General features: G+C 39.8%; 1 protein-coding gene across 2 annotated transcripts in view; it reads right to left on the bottom strand.

Moving 5' to 3' along the window:
* prkg1b (protein kinase cGMP-dependent 1b) overlaps positions 1-16,685 on the bottom strand; it is a 159,747-nt gene extending 143,062 nt beyond the window's left edge. Inside the window, exon 1 of one of the 2 annotated variants that reach the window (XM_035734582.2) lies at positions 15,743-16,685. In XM_035734582.2, coding sequence (XP_035590475.1) covers positions 15,743-16,008 — 266 coding nt within the window. In that variant the 5' untranslated portion in view covers positions 16,009-16,685. The remainder of the gene's footprint in view (positions 1-15,742) is intronic. The other variant, XM_035734583.2, reaches the window with a different exon arrangement.
* Positions 16,686-20,357: the final 3,672 nt, after the last annotated feature.

A 20,357-nucleotide genomic window follows, 5' to 3' on the forward strand; every position in this document is an offset into this window, starting at 1 on the left:
GGTTTGTGTCAAGAACTGCAACCAACGCTGCTGGTTTTTTCATGCTCAACAACTTTCCGTGTGTATCAAGAACGGTCCATCACCCATGCCAACTTGACATAATTGACAGAAGCATTGGAGTCAACAGGGGCCAGCATCCATGTGGAACGCTTTCGATACCTTGTAGAGTCCACCCCCCGAAGAATTGAGGCTGTTCTGAGGGGTGCAACTCAATGTTAAGGTGTTCCTAATGTTTGGTATGCTCAGTGGAAGTGAATGCATGTATGGTTGCAATTTGGCCATAGAAACAATGATGTCCATAAAGACGTCTTTCCAACACCCGGAAAATAAGTATTTTCAACATCCAGAAATTAGAAAAAAAAACTGTATTTTTCAAAAATGAGGTATTTTCAACTTTCATGCAGAGCCAAAAATGTAACAATTTCAACTTCTGGAGGAAACCATGATGTAAGGTTGAGCACCTGTCGGTTCCAAGTGGAAAAACATCTACTATTTCCGATATAAATAAACACCATTATCCATGCACTGTAATGTGTAATTGATAAGAGCTAGGTCAATGAGTAATCTGTTTGGAGAATGGGACTGTAATAACAACTATAATTTTGTTTCATTTTTTCCGTATGATCGCTGGAGACTAAAGTGAAACCAGTCATAGAGATGGAAAACTGAATCATGTCAACATGACAGATAGGCTATGAGTGCCCTTTTTTCACAGGGAAGTATATGAAATGCTGTGTGGTTAAGCAGAATACAAATTGTATGGCCTTATGACTGTCAGGGATGAATCTTGGAGATGCAATACGTGCAGCGTGACAGTCGAGACAAATAACCTTTCTGCACGCTAGAACGTGTTCATTTCAACAAAGACTTTTTAAACTATTTTTATCATGTTAAATATTAGCCACTATCGGTAACCACCCCCTCCGGGATTCTGCGAACGTACAATTTTTGCTAAAATCAACAATTCCTGCATATTATACGTACAAGAGATTGCAAATTTGACTAATCACTGCACTATTTCAGCATAAAACAAACAAATCATCAGAATATTATCGCATTAAACTGACCCATTGCAAAAAGAGGGCTCGTATTTTCAACCAATCACCACACATTTACTGCATAATATGGTTCAATCAAGCCACTAATATCACAACAAATCTTTAACTGTCACTTTTTCCATTTGTTGCTAACATTTGGCATCCTTCCATTCCATTATTAGTTTCCTTATCTTTCCTCTGTCACATCCATGTGGTTGATCCTGAGGGTCGCTAGTAAGTGGACAATATTTAACATATTACAAGTTCAATCATTTGGGACATGTAGCCCACTTCATCCCTTACGAAAAAAAGATTGCAGTTAGAGTGCAGTATAACTGCAGTACATTGCAGTATGCTACACTTACTGGGTCCAAAATACCACAGCTGTCACATCTGCTCCCGCTCTTCCCCCCTCTGGCGCTTGGGGGCGCCAGGCTGCCCCGCATCACTCACTCCTATTATCGATTACGCACACCTGCCTTCCCTCGTCACGCGCATCAGCGATATTGGGACTCACCTAGACTCACTCATCATCTGTTTATTGCCTCCCCTATATTTGTCAGTTCCCTTGCTCTGTTCCCCGCAGCTGCATTAATTTGTCTGTATTATTAGTTTGCTGACGCTGTTACTGTCTCGTTCCATGTCCGTTCTATATTAAAATGTTTGACTCCCCGTACCTGCTTCGTCTCTCCAGTGTCATTCCATGTGACAAATGTCGACTGCAGTTACTGCATTTTTACTGCAGTTTCAAAACTGCAATCTTTTTTTGTTGTTGTAAGGGATGGTATGTATCATCATGGAATTATTGAACGCAGACCAAGGCTGGCAGTATAACGGAATAATGGTATTGCAAACACTGATTAATAGTTTGGACAGATCATTGCGTTTGAGCTAATGTCTGTGACAAGTCCCGGAAACTGAGAAAGTACAAATCAAAATAACAATCTCTTCCAACAGGTTCTCTCTCTTATGGCTCTATTTGACATCAATGAGACCATTATTTCTGTGTTATCATTGTTCCCTTGAGTTTAGGATGATATCTTTCCTATGGTGATGCCAAATAAGGACACGATTCTGACTAGGGTCTACAGCTCCATCCTGTGACCAACTCATAGCACACACAGCCCAGAATCCTATTTAGGCCTTATTACAAAGCCAGACAAGCAGCAGTAATAGATCATTAACAAATGTTTCAAATTTATATACATTTGGGATTACATTCCCCCCCAATCACTTTGTTGCAATTTTCAACAGTACAGTATGTGGTACATTTTCATCCCACTTAGTACAAACCTCACAACAGATCATCAAAAAGGCAGTTGTTTCAAAACTCCAAGCACATTTTTTATTGACTAAGTATAACACAAAATCCTACAGTCACTTGTTCACCAAACTTAATGAGTGTTTCACTTTGCAATACATGTTCATATAAAGTCATTGCTTTTCACAATGCAATTGTCACAGTACTTTAGACATGATTGTCTTCTCATCTGTTAAAATACATTTTACTATGACTTGATCCGACTGCTCTAAATTAATAATCAGTTAACCGTTTGGTATCCCTATAGATGTTAAACTGGTTTGATGAGGACTATTATGAAAAGTAAAGTACTTTATATAAAAAAGTAAAGTACTCTATATAACAAATACTGTATACAACAAATGCATCCTTTGTAAAGTAAACATGTATCCAAAATTAAGTTCCTGGAGTTACACTGCTTTACTGAAATTGCAGGTGCTTTTATCCAAAGTGACAACAGTATCCACACATTTTTGTATGTGACCCCAGTATGAATCGGACCCACAACTTGCTAATGACATGCTCTCAGAAACTGTGTTGCTAGTGACATGCTCTCATAAACTGTGTTGCTAGTGACATGCTCTCAGAAACTGTGTTGCTAGTGACATGCTCTCAGAAACTGTGTTGCTAGTGACATGCTCTCAGAAACTGTGTTGCTAGTGACATGCTCTCAGAAACTGTGTTGCTAGTGACATGCTCTCAGAAACTGTGTTGCTAGTGACATGCTCTCATAAACTGTGTTGCTAGTGACATGCTCTCAGAAACTGTGTTGCTAGTGACATGCTCTCAGAAACTGTGCTGCTAGTGACATGCTCTCAGAAACTGTGCCCGCACTGGACCACTACAGTAATAAGTACAATACAATAAATGATTTCAATATAGGTGAAAGGTGTATGATTGCCATCCCCATGAGCGTGACACTGTAATTATCCAGACCTATGTCAGTCTTGGATTCAGCATGCCGAAAGGTTTTTCCCCAGATGCATGAACAATGAGGACATTACTGCGATGTCAACCCTAACCCTATGGTCAAGACAGGCTTGATGCAAACTAGGACCTGCTAAACGTTAGGTTTCTTTCAATCATTTCATTTGTTTCAGTATTTTTGATTGTGAAACGGTGTCTACCACACATGATTTCCAATTGTTGACAGGTCAATTTTGATGAGTAGGGCAAGTGTTTGGCCTAATGTGAAAACAGTGTCATGTACTGTAATTTACATTCCATGGGAACTTCTGAAGCATGTATCTTGCATTTGTTTGCTATTGGATTAACTGGCTGTTAAAATAACTGTACTGAACAAAAATATAAAACGCAACATGCAACAATTTCAAAGATTTTACAGAGTTACAGTTCATAGAAGAAAATCAGTCGATTTACATATATTCATTAAGCCTTAATCTATCGATTAGGGCAGGGAGCCCAGCCCTGGTATGTGGCCACAAACAGATAGGTGCTGCATTACCAATATCCACAGAGTACTGGACCATACAGGTTCTCCAGCAGTCTTTGTCTCATGTGGCAAAGACGTCCACGAACCCTGCAAGCAGTTCTTCCAACTTCTCGCTGCTACTAAGGCTCCAGCCCTTCTGGTGTCTCCAAACAAAATGATGCACAATAACAAAAAGGTATTAAATGAAAGACTTGACATTGAAGTGTAAAACAAATACCCTTTATTTAACTCGGCAGTCAGTTAAGAACAAATTCTTATTTACAATGACAGCCTACTGGGGAACAGTTGATTAACTGCCTTGTTCAGGGGCAGAACAACAGATGTTTACCTTGTCAGCTTGGTGATTCGAGCCAGCAACCTTTCGGTTACTTGCCCAACACGCTAACCACTAGGCTACAGTGCCTTTCAAAAGTATTCGGCCCCCTTGAACTTTCAGGCTTCAAACATAAAGATATAAAACTGTATTTTTTTGTGAAGAATCAACAACAAGTGGGATACAATCATGAAGTGGAACGACATTTATTGGATATTTCAAACTTTTTTAACAAATCAAAAACTGAAAAATTGGGTGTGCAAAATTATTCAGCCCCCTTAAGTTAATACTTTGTAGTGCCACCTTTTGCGGCGATTACAGCTGTAAGTCGCTTGGGGGTATGTCTCTATCAGTTTTGCACATCGAGAGACTGAAATTTTTTCCCATTCCTCCTTGCAAAACAGCTCGAGCTCAGTGAGGTTGGATGGAGAGCATTTGTGAACAGCAGTTTTCAGTTCTTTCCACAGATTCTCGATTGGATTCAGGTCTGGACTTTGACTTGGCCATTCTAACACCTGGATATGTTTATTTTTGAACCATTCCATTGTAGATTTTGCTTTATGTTTTGGATCATTGTCTTGTTGGAAGACAAATCTCCGTCCCAGTCTCAGGTCTTTTGCAGACTCCATCAGGTTGTCTTCCAGAATGGTCCTGTATTTGGCTCCATCCATCTTCCCATCAATTTGAACCATCTTCCCTGTCCCTGCTGAAGAAAAGCAGGCCCAAACCATGATGCTGCCACCACCATGTTTGACAGTGGGGATGGTGTGGTCAGGGTGATGAGCTGTGTTGCTTTTACGCCAAACATAACATTTTGCATTGTTGCCAAAAAGTTCAATTTTGGTTTCATCTGACCAGAGCACCTTCTTCCACATGCTTGGTGTGTCTCCCAGGTGGCTTGTGGCAAACTTTAAACAACACTTTTTATGGATATCTTTAAGAAATGTCTTTCTTCTTGCCACTCTTCCATAAAGGCCAGATTTGTTCAATATATGACTGATTGTTGTCCTATGGACAGAGTCTCCCACCTCAGCTGTAGATCTCTGCAGTTCATCCAGAGTGATCATGGGCCTCTTGGCTGCATCTCTGATCAGTCTTCTCCTTGTATGAGCTGAAAGTTTAGAGGGACGGCCAGGTCTTGGTAGATTTGCAGTGGTCTGATACTCCTTCCATTTCAATATTATCGCTTGCACAGTGCTCCTTGGGATGTTTAAAGCTTGGGAAATCTTTTTGTATCCAAATCCGGCTTTAAACTTCTTCACAACAGTATCTCGGACCTGCCTGGTGTGTTCCTTGTTCTTCATGATGCTCTCTGAGCTTTTAACGGACCTCTGAGACTATCACAGTGCAGGTGCATTTATACGGAGACTTGATTACACACAGGTGGATTGTATTTATCATCATTAGTCATTTAGGTCAACATTGGATCATTCAGAGATCCTCACTGAACTTCTGGAGAGAGTTTGCTGCACTGAAAGTAAAGGGGCTGAATAATTTTGCTCGCCCAATTTTTCAGTTTTTGATTTGTTAAAAAAGTTTGAAATATCCAATAAATGTCGTTCCACTTCATGATTGTGTCCCACTTGTTGTTGATTCTTCACAAAAAATACAGTTTTATATCTTTATGTTTGAAGCCTGAAATGTGGCAAAAGGTTGCAAAGTTCAAGAGGGCCGAATACTTTCGCAAGGCACTGTACATACCGCCCTGAAAGTGTTACCAGTTTGGAGTTTTGTACTAAGAGTTTTGAAAATCACCCACATACTAGTGAAAATGGCACCAAAGTGAGAGAAAAAAAAACTGTAAATGCACTCCAGTTGACAATTATCTCCAGCATTGAACTAAATTCTCAGCATCCCCATTCATATGCTGCATATCGTAGACTGAGAAGCTGAAAAAAGAACACTAGTCATTTGACTCCCAGTCTGCCTCGTGCTTATGTTTGCAATGATGTAATCTTCGAAGATAGGCTGACAATATAGCTGCATGCAACTCCCGAACATGGAAAAAAAGAAAGTTACATTAAACCGCTACTTAGACCGCTTGTCTGTGTCCTGCTTACGTTTGTAATACTGCAGATATGTCATCATAGTTACAACAGACAACGGCATTTATTTGTAGGCCACCTACGTGTTAATCATGTCGTGTATCAGTTACAACAGAGGTTTGTAGGCAAAATCATGTCAATGTTATAGTTACCGCAGACATCGTTTGTGTAACGTTCCTTTCGCCAAAAAGTAGCACCTGCACAGGAGGTGCAATTGTTTACCTATTGGGAATAGGCATCAAGAGAATCCGGTCACACAGCCACTCCCATTCACAAATGATCCTAAACATGAAAAAGCATTTTGCTGCCATCATGTGGCTATGGTTATTACCTGCAACTAGAGGAGAATATCTGGGACAGTGGTCACTTTTGTTATGTCTGCGCGTGTCTGTGGAGAAACTGCCTTGGGGCGGTATTTATAATTGTCACGCATGGCTCACAGTGCTCACATTGACAACTTTAGGAGTTTCAAACTGTGTCGTGTTAACACTTGCAATGAGAGCTGAGGATAACTAGGTTTAATAAAAGGGAATGGCATGCTAGTCAGACGCAGATCCTGTGAACAAATTTGAGCGTCGCATCTTTAAAACCATTGAACCAAAAAGCGGAGAGCGCGAGAGAGAGCAGAAGGTGATGACTGACGGTGAGACCAGTGAATCCATTAACGATTCAGAGAAAGGTGCCGATCCACCTTATCAGAACTGTGAATCAAGCTCCTCTGTGACATCTCCCACTCACGTGGAATTCTGCATCTCAGAAGATCAAAACATGGCACGTTCTGAGCCAACAGTGAGCACAGACAAAACGTTAGTATCTGTAGAGTGAGAATCGTATCGGCTCCGATGCGCACTCATAGTAAGTATACTCTGAGTCAGGGCACTCAATATTGTATTGGAATGTGTGTAAGTACCCAACAGTGTTCTCGTTATATCAATCAGTGATAAAAATACACTTTCACAAGAGTCAATATCAGTGGACCTCTCAGTCAGTGCACTCAATGCAGGCATATATGTTAGTGTGAGTGCCGTGTAATGATCAAAAGTGGGTTCAGTTCCACAGAGCTTGTTTACAACTTCAGGCGATGCCTTGGTGCTCGTTAGCAATGCATCAGGACACATCTGTCATCAATGGTGCCCAAAAACAACAAGAGCTGAGAGGACATTATGTACAGTTGAAGTTGAAAGTGTACATACACTTAGATTGGAGTCATTAAAACTCGTTTTTCAACCACTCCACAAATTTCTTGTTAACAAACTATAGTGTTGGCAAGTCAGTCAGGACATCTACTTTGTGCATGACACAAGTAATTTTTCCAACAATTGTTTACAGAAAGATTATTTCACTTATAATTCACTGTATGACAATTCCAGTGGGTCAGAAGTTGACTGTGCCTTTAAACAGCTTGGAAAATTCCAGAAAATGATATCATGGCTTTAGAAGCTTCTGATAGGCTAATTGACATCATTTGAGTCAATTGGAGATGTACCTGTGGATGTATTTCAAGGCCTACCTTCAAACTCGGTGCCTCTTTGCTTGACATCATGGGAAAATCAAAAGAATTCAGCCAAGACCTCAGAAAAAGAAATGTAGACCTCCACAAGTCTGGTTCATCCTTGGGAGCAATTTTCAAACGCCTGAAGGTACCACGTTCATCTGTACAAACAATAGTACGCAAGTATAATCACCATGGGACCACGCAGCCGTCATACTACTCAGGAAGGAGACGCGTTCTGCCTGAATGTACTTTGGTGCGAAAAGTGCAAATCAATCCCAGAACAACAGCAAAGGACCTTGTGAACATGCTGGAGGAAAACAGGTACAAAAGTATCTATATCCACAGTAAAACAAGTCATATATTGACATAACCTGAAAGGTCGCTCAGCGAGGAAGAAGCAACTGCTCCAAAACCAATATGTCTAAAATGTCCTCTGGTCTGATGAAACAAATATAGAACCGTTTGACCATAATGACCATCATTGTGTTTGGAGGAAAAAGGGGGAGGCTTGCAAGCTGAAGAACACCATCTCAACAGTGAAGAACGGGGGTGGCAGCATCATGTTGTGGGGGTGCTTTGCTGCAGGAGGGACTGGTGCACTTCACAAAATAGATTGCATCACGAGGAAGAACAATTCTGTGGATATATTGAAGCAACATCTCAAGACATCAGTCAGGAAGTTAAAGCTTGGTCACAAATGGGTCTTCCAAATAGACAATGAGCCCAAGCATACTTCCAAAGTTGTGGCCAAATGGCTTAAGGACAACAAAGTCAAGGTATTGGAGTGGCCATCACAAAGCCCTGACCTATAGAACATTTGTGAGCAGAACTGAAAAAGTGTGTGCGAGCAAGGAGGCCTACAAACCGGACCAGCTCTGTCAGGAGGAATGGGACAAAATTCACCCAACTTATTGTGGGAAGCTTGTGGAAGGCTACCTGAAACGTTTGACCCAAGTTAAACAATTTAAAGACAATGCTACCAAATACTAATTGAGCATATGTAAACTTCTGACCCACTGAGAATGTGATGAAAGAAATAAAAGCTGAAATAAATCACTCTGCTATTATTCTGACATTTCACATTCTTAAAATAAAGTGGTGTTCCTAACTGACCTAAAACAGGGAATTTTTACTAGGATTAAAACGTCAGGAATTGTGAACATTCTATCAAATCATATCACAGTTTAGCAGATGTAATAGTGGCTGCAGTGAAATGCTTGTGTCACTATCTTCTAACAATGCCATACAAATGTCAAGCAAGTTCACAAATAATAATCAAAAACAAGAAATCATAAAGGTCAGGAACGTATCCAGTTAACTACCCAAATAACACTGTATCAGTAATCCAAAAGCAATCTATGCGTATATATACCAAAAATACACACTTTCTTAGTATGTGGACACCCCTTCAAATGAGTGCATTCAGCTATTTCAGCGAGAGGTGTATAAAATCGAGCACGCAGCCATGCATTCTCCTTATACAAACATTGGCAGTAGAATGGCCCATACTGAACATCTCAGTGACTTTCAACGTAGCACCGTCATAGAATGCAACCTTTCCCTACTAGAGCTGCCCCAGTTTAGTTTATTTGATTTTTACAGGGACAGTGCACATTAATCAACGTTTCAGTAAAAGTGCCGGTTTTAGCCAGCCGGCTAATTTTCAACCGCAGTCCCTGGGCAGGTTATTAAAAACAATTACAATATAGACAATAGCACCATAGGACAAGCAAGACATAGCATACAGACAGAGCAACATAGAACAAAAAGCAGCAAGACAAAATTCATAAAAGCAACAAAGTGTTTCCACACCTCACAAGCTACAGACAACATGGAAAGCGGCAACACACAGCTAGGGACCATGTTCACAAATCTGATTGACCTTTAGCCAGGTCTTCAAGCATTTTGTGAAAGTGTGATATGTGGTGCAGTTATGTGTGTCTGATGGCAGTGTATTCCAGACATGGGAAGCTCTCACAGAGAATGCAGATTTACTAAAGGTGCTTTTCCTTAGGGGAACTATACAGTCACCTCTCATGGCAGACCGTGTGGATCTGCTGCCATATGTCTGAGTTTTCAGTTTAACAAAAATATTGAGTGGAGGGGGAGCCAGGCCATTAAGGATCTTGAATACAAGACATGCGTCGGTGTATTGCACAAGATTTTCCCAACTCAAGAGCTCATGCTTTCTAAGGATGTGACAATGATGATGGCTATTGGGCTTCCTATCAAGCACTTTGAGAGCCTGTTTGTAGACAGACTGAATAGGTTTTAATGTTGTACAGCAAGCTTGGGCCCAACTAGTCAAGCAGTATGTTAAGTGCAGGAGTATCATAGATTTGAAGTACAGTTTTGCTACCTCTGTAGTCAAACAATTTCGTATAAATCGGAAATTAGCTAGATTGAATTTAGTTATTTGAATTACCTTTTTCACATGCTTTTTAAAAGAGAGGTTGGAATCAAGTATGATGCCAAGGTACTTCAAATCAGATACCACCAGGAGCTTCTCCCCTGACATCTGGCTCAGTAGCATCTGTTGCCCTCTTTGTGAAGAACATGCAAACAGTTTTTTACAGTCAACTGTAAGTTCTGTTATTGTGAATTGGAAATGTCTTAGTGCAACAACAGCTCAGCCACGAAGTGGTAGGCCACACCAGCTCACAGAACGGGACCGCCGCGTGCTGAAACGTGTCTATCCTCGGATGCAACTACCGTGTTCCAAACTGCCTCCGGAAGCAACATCCGCACAAGAACTGTTCGTCGGGAGCTTCATGAAATGGGTTTCCATGGCCAAGAAGCCTCACACAAGCCTTAGATCACCATGTGCAATGCCAAGTTTTGGCTAGAGTGGTGTAAAGCTCACTGCTATTGGACTCTGGAGAAGTGGAAATGGGTTCTCTGGAGTGATGAATCCCACTTTACCATCTGGCAGTCCAACGGATGAATCTGGGTTTGGCACATTCCAAGAGAACGCTACCTGCCTGAATGCATAGTGCCAACTGTAAAGTTTGGTGGAGGAGGAATAATAGTTTGGGGCTGTTTTCATGGTTCGGGCTAGGCCCCTTAGTTCCAGTGAAGGGAATTCTTAACGCAATAGCATACAATGACATTCAAGATGATTCTGTGCTTCCAACTTTGTGGCAAGAGTTTGGGGAAAGCCCTTTCCTGTTTCAGCATGACAATGCCCCCGTGCACAAAGCAAGGTCCATACAGAAATGGTTTGTCGAGATCATTGTGGAAGATCTTGACTGGCCTGCACAAAGCCCTAACCTTAACCCCATCGAACATCTTTGGGATGAATTGAAATGCCGACTGCGAGCCAGGACTAATTGCCCAACATCAGTACCCGACCTCACTATTGTTCTTGTGGCTGAATGGAAGCAAGTCCCTGCAGTAATGTTCGAACATCTAACATCTCATTCCAATATTACCCATAATTTTGGAATGAGATGTTCCAGTATATACACTACCATTCAAAAGTTTGGGGTCACTTAGAAATGTTCTTGTTTTTAAGAAAAGCACATTTTTTTGTCCATTAAAATAACATAAAATTGATCAGAAATACAATGCAGACATTGTTAATGTTGTAAATGACCATTGTAGCTGGAAATGGCAGATTTTTTTATAGAATATCTATATAGGTATACAGAGGCCCATTATCAGCAACCATCACTCCCGTGTCAACAGTGAAGAGGCGACTCTGGGATGCTGGCCTTCTAGGCAGAGTGATAAAGAGAGAGCCATGTCTCAGGCTGGCCAATAAAAAGAAAAGATTAAGATAGGCAAAAGAAGAAGGCCAGCATCCCAGAGTCACCTCTTCACTGTTGACGTTGAGACGGGTGTTTTGCCGGTACTATTTAATGAAGCTGCCATTTAGGACTTGAGGCATCTGTTTCTGAACTAGACACTCTAATGTACTTGTCCTCTTGCTCAGTTGTACACCGGGGCCTCCCACTCCTCCTTCTATTCTGGTTAGGGCCTGTTTGCTCTGTTCTATGAAGGGAGTAGTACACAGAGTTGTACGAGATCTTCAGTTTCTTGGCAATTTCTCGCATGGAATAGCCTTAATTTCTCAGAACAAGAATAGACTGATGAGTTTCATAAGAAAGTTATTTGTTTCTGGACATTTTGAGCCTGTAATTGAACCCACAAATGCTGATGTTCCAGATACTCAACTAGTCTAAAGGACAGTTTTATTGCTTCTTTAATCAGCACAGCTACTTCTTTAAACAGTTTTTAGCTGTGCTAACATAATTGCAAAAGGGTTTTCCAATGATCAATTAGCCTTTTAAAATTATAAACTTGGATTAGCTAACACAACGTGCCATTGGAACACAGGAGTGATGGTCGCTGATAATGGGCCTCTGTTCGCCTATGTAGATATTCCATTTCTAACATTAACAATGTCTACATTGTATTTCTGATCAATTTCATGTTAATTTAATGGACGGAAAAAGTGATTTTCTTTCAAAAACAAGGACATTTCTAAGCGACCACAAACTTTTGAATGGTAGTGTACATACAGGCAGTGAATATAAACAGTGCAACAAAAATGCAATGCAGTAGTGGATATATTCAAAAGAGCTATGTGAAGAATACAGTATATAAATAAGAATCCGGTATATAATCAATTATATAAATAAGAATCCAGTATATAAATACGCAGTGTTTACAAACAGTGTAACTAAAATTATATGAATAAACCAATCATAGGGGCCACTCATTGTTGCACAACAGAGTTAGGTGAACATGTCTAATGAATAAGTTACAGATCACAGCAGACATAACAGTATCCCCTCACTTCTCTCCAGGTTACATCCCCATGGTGACTGTCTGCATAAAATGACAACCAACAGCTTTTAGCTGAACAGCCCTGAATGAGGCTAGAGTAACAGGCTATTAGCAGTACCCAGTGGAAATTGCTCTGAAGCAATTGAGGGACATGAAAAGTGACATCTGAAAAGCAAAGCACAGATTTGATGTTTTATGGAGTTGCCTGTATTTGGCTAAATATGCATAAATAGGCCTTTGCATTGGACTCTTTACATAAAACAGTATTTGCATTTTTTAAAATCTGCTGGTGTTATGGACATCCTTTGTGCGTAATTCCCCTCGGAGTTTGAAGATGGAGCCAATCAATTAAAATCACTAGACTGCTATCCTTCCATCTAAAAGTAGCCACATCCCTCCATGATGAAATTGCTAATTGATTTGTGACCACATCCTTCTTTCTTTTTTGGATGTCTGGTTTATTGGCTTATCCCACATCCAGGAACTACGCACAATATAATTAGTTAACCAAATGCATTATTTGTTAGGCTAAACGTAGGGGAGACTGGGGTTTTTTGTCACACTTTTTAACTATTTCTCAGCACCAGTATATCTTACAAGATATAGAAAGACCAAGGTGTTGGGTTGAAATAGGACACATGTCCTCATATCTTATTCCGACATGGAGTCATAAGCCTTTTTGTCACAACTAGCCCCAATGCAGGGTTGGTTGTCACAATGTTTGATAGTAGCTTATTCCTTTTGTAAAAAGGAAATTAAGCAATATGGCATATACACTCTTAGAAAAAAAGTGTTCTGAAAGGATTCTTCGGGTGTCAACATAGGTGAACCCTTTTTGGTTCCAGGTAGAACCCTCTGTGGAAAGGGTTTTTACATGGAATCGAAAATGGTTCTACCTGGAACCAAAAAGGGTTCTTCTAAGGGTTCTCCTATGTGGACAACCAAAGAACCGTTTAAGGTTCTAGATAATACATTTTATTCTACGGTTCTAGATAATACCTTTTATTCTAAGGGCCGGGACAATACCAGTATCGCAATATTTTTTCCACGGCAAAAATGAAAACACAAGCAGACCAAACTCTTTGGTCCTTTAAAATCCTCAATATGTAAAATATTGTGTGCTAAAGAAGTTACATTTGGGCCTCCCGGGTGGCACAGTGGTCTAAGGCACAATTGGCCCAGTGTCATCCGGGTTAGGGGAGGGTTTGGCCGGTAGGGATATCCGTTAAATTTGCTTTGCGACACTGGTGTGGTCCCAGTCCTAATAGCATACAGTCTTAGAAATAGCCACGCTTAATATTGATTGAACGATATTTGTAAATTCAAAAATTCAGCATTTTATGCCTTGAAAACAACACTGACATTTCGAGTACGTTTTCGCGTGTGCTTGTGGTTGCACACCCACACATGTACATGTGTGGGTGTATGACCGAAAAAATGTGAGAGAGAGGCAACAAACCCAGATAGCACAGATACCTCTGTCCAACGGATGTATACATGATGCGTCGGGAAGATGAAGTTTAGACATTGTTTGCTAATTGGCCAGACGTCTTACAGAGGTGTAAGGAATACCTATTCTAAATGCTACAGTTCTACATCGTTTATACGTCGGCCAGGCATCAGCATTGTATTCTGATGTCTCGGTGACATCTTCCCAATGTGCAAACGCTCTCCACACTACATATTCCCAACACATTTTGACATGTCGACCAAAGGTGTTTGCGTCTACTGGGAAGGCAGTTCTTTATAGCAACTGCAGAAAAGAGCTTGGGATTTATTGTATACTGGCAGTGACAATGTCCCTGAAAAATAATAACACAAATAGTAACACAATCACCCGACCTCAACCCAATTGAGATGGTTTGGGATGGTTTGGAAAAGCAGCCTACAAGTGCTCAGCATATGTGGGAACTCCTTCAAGACTGTTGGAAAAGCATTCCTCATGAAGCTGGTTGAGAGAATGCCCAGAGTGTGCAAAGATGTCATCAATGCAAAGGGTGGTTACTTTGAAGAATCTCAAATATAAAATATATTTTGATTTGTTTAAATCTTTTTTTGGTTACTACATGGTTCCATATGTGTTTTTTCATAGTTTTGATGTCTTCACTATTATTCTACAATGTAGAAAATAGTAAAAAATAAAGAGAAACTCTGGAATGAGTAGATTTGTCCAAACTTTTGACTGGTACTGTATATCCATTGATTCTTAATTAATATAACTTACAAATGCCTCATGAGCTTAGTTCAACTGTCACACTCAAAATATAAGCTTGTTTATCTCCAATGTTTGTAAACATTGTAAATGTAAACAAACACTGTCATAACATGGCTAAAACTATAATTGTGATATCATGGATGGTCAGTCCTGGCATCCATAGCTCTATCTATTAATCTGAGAGTGGTTACATTTCTTCAGGCCCATCCCTCAGCATTTTACCAAAACAGACGCAACCATTTTGTTATTGTTTCATCTGTGTACTTGCCCTTTAAAACAGCTGCATATCATGTTTGATATCAAGATATCAAAGTGTCGCCAACAAAAAGGCAAACAATAGGCCTATTGCAAATGCAGTATATGGCATTCATTTTTCACATGCATTTAGCACTTTTCAGGAGTGCTCAAAGCATCCCATTCCATGAGCACAGCATTTATTTATTTTTAATCAAATCAATGAGCCCAATCAGTCCTCATGACAACAAAATCATAAACAACAGAGTAGGGCTGGTTTATAAATCCTTAGTTTTGGGGTCATGCTCAGGTAAAACAATTTGGCTAATCTATACTTCCATATTTCTAAGTCCTATTCTTGAAGATCAAGGGGTATAACATGTATTGGAATGACTGGAATTCTGATAGACTTTGGTTTTTAATGTAAAGACATAATTGAATCATATTATTATATGTAGTCGAAAGCAATGGTTTGGAAGAAGCCTACATAACCAACCCATATAGTAACATTTTACATCCATATATGGCCAGCTTTATAAACTTTAACATGTATCCTGCAATAGACGTCGTTCAATTGGTGACATACATTTTTGTCTTCTTCTAATGCCTCTAAAGGGGAAAGTAATCTTAAAAGTAACGGAATGTAATCAGATTACGTTACTGAGTTTGGGTAATCCAAATGTTTCGTTACTGATAACATTTTTGGACAGGTAACTGTACCGGATTACATTTAGGAGTAACGTAAAGTAACCTACCCAACCCTGGTGCCCAGTGGATAAACAGTAATTGGAAACAGGAAATGAAGGAACAGGAAATACATGACTTATGTTGAATTAACAATAATAAGCTATGTGGGTACCTGTCAGACTTGGAATGTTTCCGAAATGCTTCACTGTTCAACTCCTGGAAGGTTCGGTAAGCTTGAGGTTCTGCTGAGATGCCTTGAGCACGCCTGGTTCTAGGTCCAATTATCTGCGCGCTGGGAAGAACGGATTGACATTTGTGCAGTTTTCGTCTTAATTCGTGTATCTCTTCTTCCTTCTCGACGAGACGCCTCTCCATGTCCTTAATTCTCTCCTCTTTTATCAATAGGATCTTTTTGAAGTCTTCTTCCAAATCACTCATGTTTGAATCTGCACAAACTTTCTCTATGCGGGAATGAAAGATGTTTTACGGTCCAATGCGATCCGCTACTAAAACGAAAAAAAAATATTTGGTAGAAATATGGAGATCAAATCGTGTCGAGGCTCCTTTGCACTCCAAAAGGTTCTGTTCACAGTAGATGGTGGACAGTTGAGTAACGGCGATTGGGAATGCTGGGTGCTGCTTTTCCTCAGTCCCTCCCGTGGTGGGACTAATGGTTATATTTCATTGAGAAACCAATTAGGGTCTGCTGCCCTTTCTCTCCAGAGAGTTTGCGGTATGCAGAGGAAACAGCCGGCCAACGTTGAACAACAGCAACTAAACACAGGACAATATTTCTAAAATCATGCTCACTCTCAACCCTAAACTATTTGCCTGAAGTAGCACAAATTACCATACGAGCCGGTGGATGACGTAGTTTCATGTAACTTGATCCAGCACTTGAAAACAATAGAGCAAGTGCAATAAGTTACGTTTCCTGGAGATCTTATATGCAAAATTGTCTGAGGCTATTATTTACCCCTCAGTCTGATTGACTGCTTGAAACCATAGAGCCATTGTGAGTAGCCCCAATGTCTGTGTGTGAGAGAGAGAAAAATAAAGAGACAAATAGAGAGATGAACTGATGGAAATGGTCATTGGATCAGAGACGTGATTTCTCAAACTCCATTTGCTGAAATGATTCAATCGGTTTACTCTCTTTAAAATGCACTTATATTTAATATATTCCAATCCACACACTGTGGAGCCAAAATAATTGCAAAAAAGGGAGGTGTCATGTGATATGGGTGGTGAGTCACAGGGTAGTGATTATTTCTCTACCCCACTGTGTTTATGGTTTAATGATCCATCACTTCTATCAATTATAACCTTGTGTTGTTATTTAGCAAGGACATAAATGTCACAGTTTTCTGTCAAATTGCACCACCAGACGATTTCACTTTGAGGCACCTTTTGAATGTGCAGGAATGTCCAGTAGCATCTCAGCATGACCAAAAGTTAATATTTTATTTGCAAAACAACAGATGCAGAGCCTGTAGCATTTTGTAACACAGTGATCCGTAAAACTTTGTATAAGCCTACTATATATATAAAGAGGTGTGCGCACGGATGCACGCGCACACACACCCAACCTGAGTTCAAAGGCTATTTAGGGTATTTCATTTACTTTCAAAGACATTGACAAGTAAGTATTTGGATATTGTTTCTTTGAAAATACAAGTGGTTGAACACTGAAATGGATTTGTGTGTGAGTGTGAGAGAGAGAGAGAGAAATAGAGAGAGAGATTAACTGATGAAAATAATTTTGGTTATTGGATACTCAAATACACAGAAGTGTATTTTTAAATAGAAGTAATTGAATACTCCATGCATTTGAACCCAGGTCTGTTTGGTCCAAGGGGTATTTGAAATTATGTTTTTGTAAAAAAAACTCATTTGAAAATAGTGTCAAATAGGAGGCTATGTTTATAGTAAATTGTTTGAAAATACTTCCATATTCTTTAAATAGAAGTAGTGGATTCTGACATTATTTTTAAAATACTCACATACACAGAAAATAAGTATTTCAAATAGAAATATAATAATAATAATATGCAACAATTTCAAGGACTTTACAGAGTTACAGTTCATGGAAGAAATCAGTCAATTGTAATAAATTCATTAGGCCCTTATATATGGATCTCACGTGACTGGGCAGGGGCTCAGCCATGGGTGGGCCTGGAAGGGCATAGCTGCACCCACTTGGGAGCCAGGCCCACCCACTAGGGAGCCAGACCCAGACAATCAGAATTAGTTTTGTCCACACAAAAGGGCTTTATTACATACAGAAATACTCCTCAGTTTCATCAACTGTCCGGGTGGCTGGTCTCAGACGATCCCCGAGGTGAAGAAGCCGGATGAGGAGGTCGTGGGCTGGCGTGGCTACATGTGGTCTGAGGTTGTGAAGCCGGTTGGACGTACTGCCAAATTCTCTAAAATGACGTTGGTCTGGTCAACATTCCTGCAGTCAGCATGCCAATTGCATGCTCCCTCAAAACATGAGACATCTGTGGCATTGTGTTATGTGATAAAACTGCACATTTTAGAGTGGCCTTTTATTGTCCCTAGCACGAGGTGCACCTGTGCAATGATCATGCCATTTAATCAGATTGTTGATATGTCACACCTGTCAGGTGGATGGATTATCTTGGCAAAGGAGAAATGTTTACTAACAGGAATGTAAACAAATTTGTGTGGAAAATCTGAGAGAAATAAGCTTTTTGTGCGTATGGAACATTTATGGATTTTTTTCCCCCAGCTCATTAAACATGAGACCAACACTTTACATGTTGCGTTTATATTTTTGTTCAGTATATTTGATCCCAGGTTTGAAACAAACATTATCTCCCCAACATTGCTCAAATGTAAATATCCACTGCTAACAGTGCCATCACCAGTTGCAAAATGTCCTTTCATAGGATATCCGGAGGCAAAGTCATTAATATTCATGAGTTACATTGGGTGATTGGTTAAGCCTTTTTGGGTGTGTGACATCAGACAGACGTGCTGCCCAGCTGTCTGTTTAGCTTGCTCGCTGGCATGAGCAGAAAGCACGGAACGACTTGGGAAACCCAGTTTCAGCTTAATCAGAGAGGAAAAGTCGAAGCGAAAGGGTTTATTTACTCCACCCAAAATCTGTCCACGAAAATAAGACCACGAAGTAAATCATTTTTGGGGGAGGTCAATGAGAGCGTGCCGAATTTGATTAACAAAAATGGAATTGCTCATTTGCTACATGAGGCTTATTTGATCTAATAGAAGTTTCGTAGTACTTAGGTTGTTACGAATGCACTGACATAAGTGGACACACATTTTGGCAACTTCAAATGTTTTACTTTATATCAGTTGTTCACATATGCATCTGCACTCTCATTGGCTAGCAGGGTCCCACCTGATCTCGCTTCCTGCTGCCTGACTTCCATCTTTGAGGACGTATTTCCATTGTTAGAGAGGTCACTTAGGCTTAATTCATTGTGAAATAAATTAAAGCCTCACCAGCTCGCTACCAATTTATTTAGTTTCACTGTCCAATCATTCAGAAAATGAGTCTCTAATTCTTATTTTTACCTTTCCACAAATCTGTTGCTTGATATGAGTAAGTTGACACAAATGTATCAAAGAACAGGAAATTCACGATTAGTTAGCTAGTAGTGGCAAGTGCTGAGCGGTTCAATTTAGGTTCGATTATTTTTTAAATAATCACGGTTTTCTATTTCAATTTTATTTATTTTTTACATGAAATGCACAATGCATTATGTGGGTTGACTGATGTAACAACACGGAATAAAATAAGTAATAAAAGTCCCATTATGGTAATGACTGCCCATACTGCTTATTACTTATCAAGCATCATTTATTCACTTTACTTTACTTCAATAAAATATTTAAGTTGTTGTGTATATTACATTTGTTTTATTTGATTACTTTTTTATTTCATTCCAAGACATCATCTCTACTCATATCAACCGAGCTGCTGCCTATGCTGTGTGACAAAATCACTATTTTAGTAGTTCTTCAAAGTAAATAAGGCATACTTTTATGACTGTTGAATATGAACTATCAATCACTTAGATCATGTATTTTCAGATAGAGATAACTCGTGAAGCAACTACTCACTATCACTCTCGATCCTGCATTTTTCTGTCTCTTCTCTTCCTCTCCTTGTCTGTGTGCTCTGCATAGACCAGACAAGTAGGCGAGCAATGGAATATGGTCATTGTAGTTACTTAGCACGTTTTCTGCGCTAAACTAAATATCCCTAAAACATTGCACAATTTGGGCTTGATCTGATTTATCTCTAGAGAAACTGCGCATTGAGCTCAGAAGAAAATTAACTAAATGGAATTCAAATTATTGAACCGATTTCAGTGAATTGGTTGTTTCTAAAAAACACATTTTGGTTAATCATGCAGCACTAGTCATGGCCACGCTACATTTAAGTAATTTAGCTAGCCTTCTAAATGCGGTAGTCAGTGGATAAATTAACTATCGGTTGAACATATTTGTCTGAAAATGAACTAGTTGCCAGTTATTGTTGCCCATGGCTATTTTTGCCCAGAGTCTAGCTAGCGGCGTCATTTGGCGTCCACAGTTAGCTAACTGTTAGCTTGCTAGTTGGCTACTGCCTGGCCAGTGTGAGACAGCATGCTGGCTAGCTACATTTCAGTCAGTAGCTATCTTTCTAAATAATGCGGTGGTCACTGGATAAACTAGCTATGAGTTGAAAATATTTTGGTAAAAACAAACTAGTAGCCAATTGTTGTTGCCTATGGTGGAAATGTATCTCACCA

Source organism: Oncorhynchus keta, chromosome 24 (assembly GCF_023373465.1).
Source record: "Oncorhynchus keta strain PuntledgeMale-10-30-2019 chromosome 24, Oket_V2, whole genome shotgun sequence".
NCBI lineage: Eukaryota > Metazoa > Chordata > Actinopteri > Salmoniformes > Salmonidae > Oncorhynchus > Oncorhynchus keta.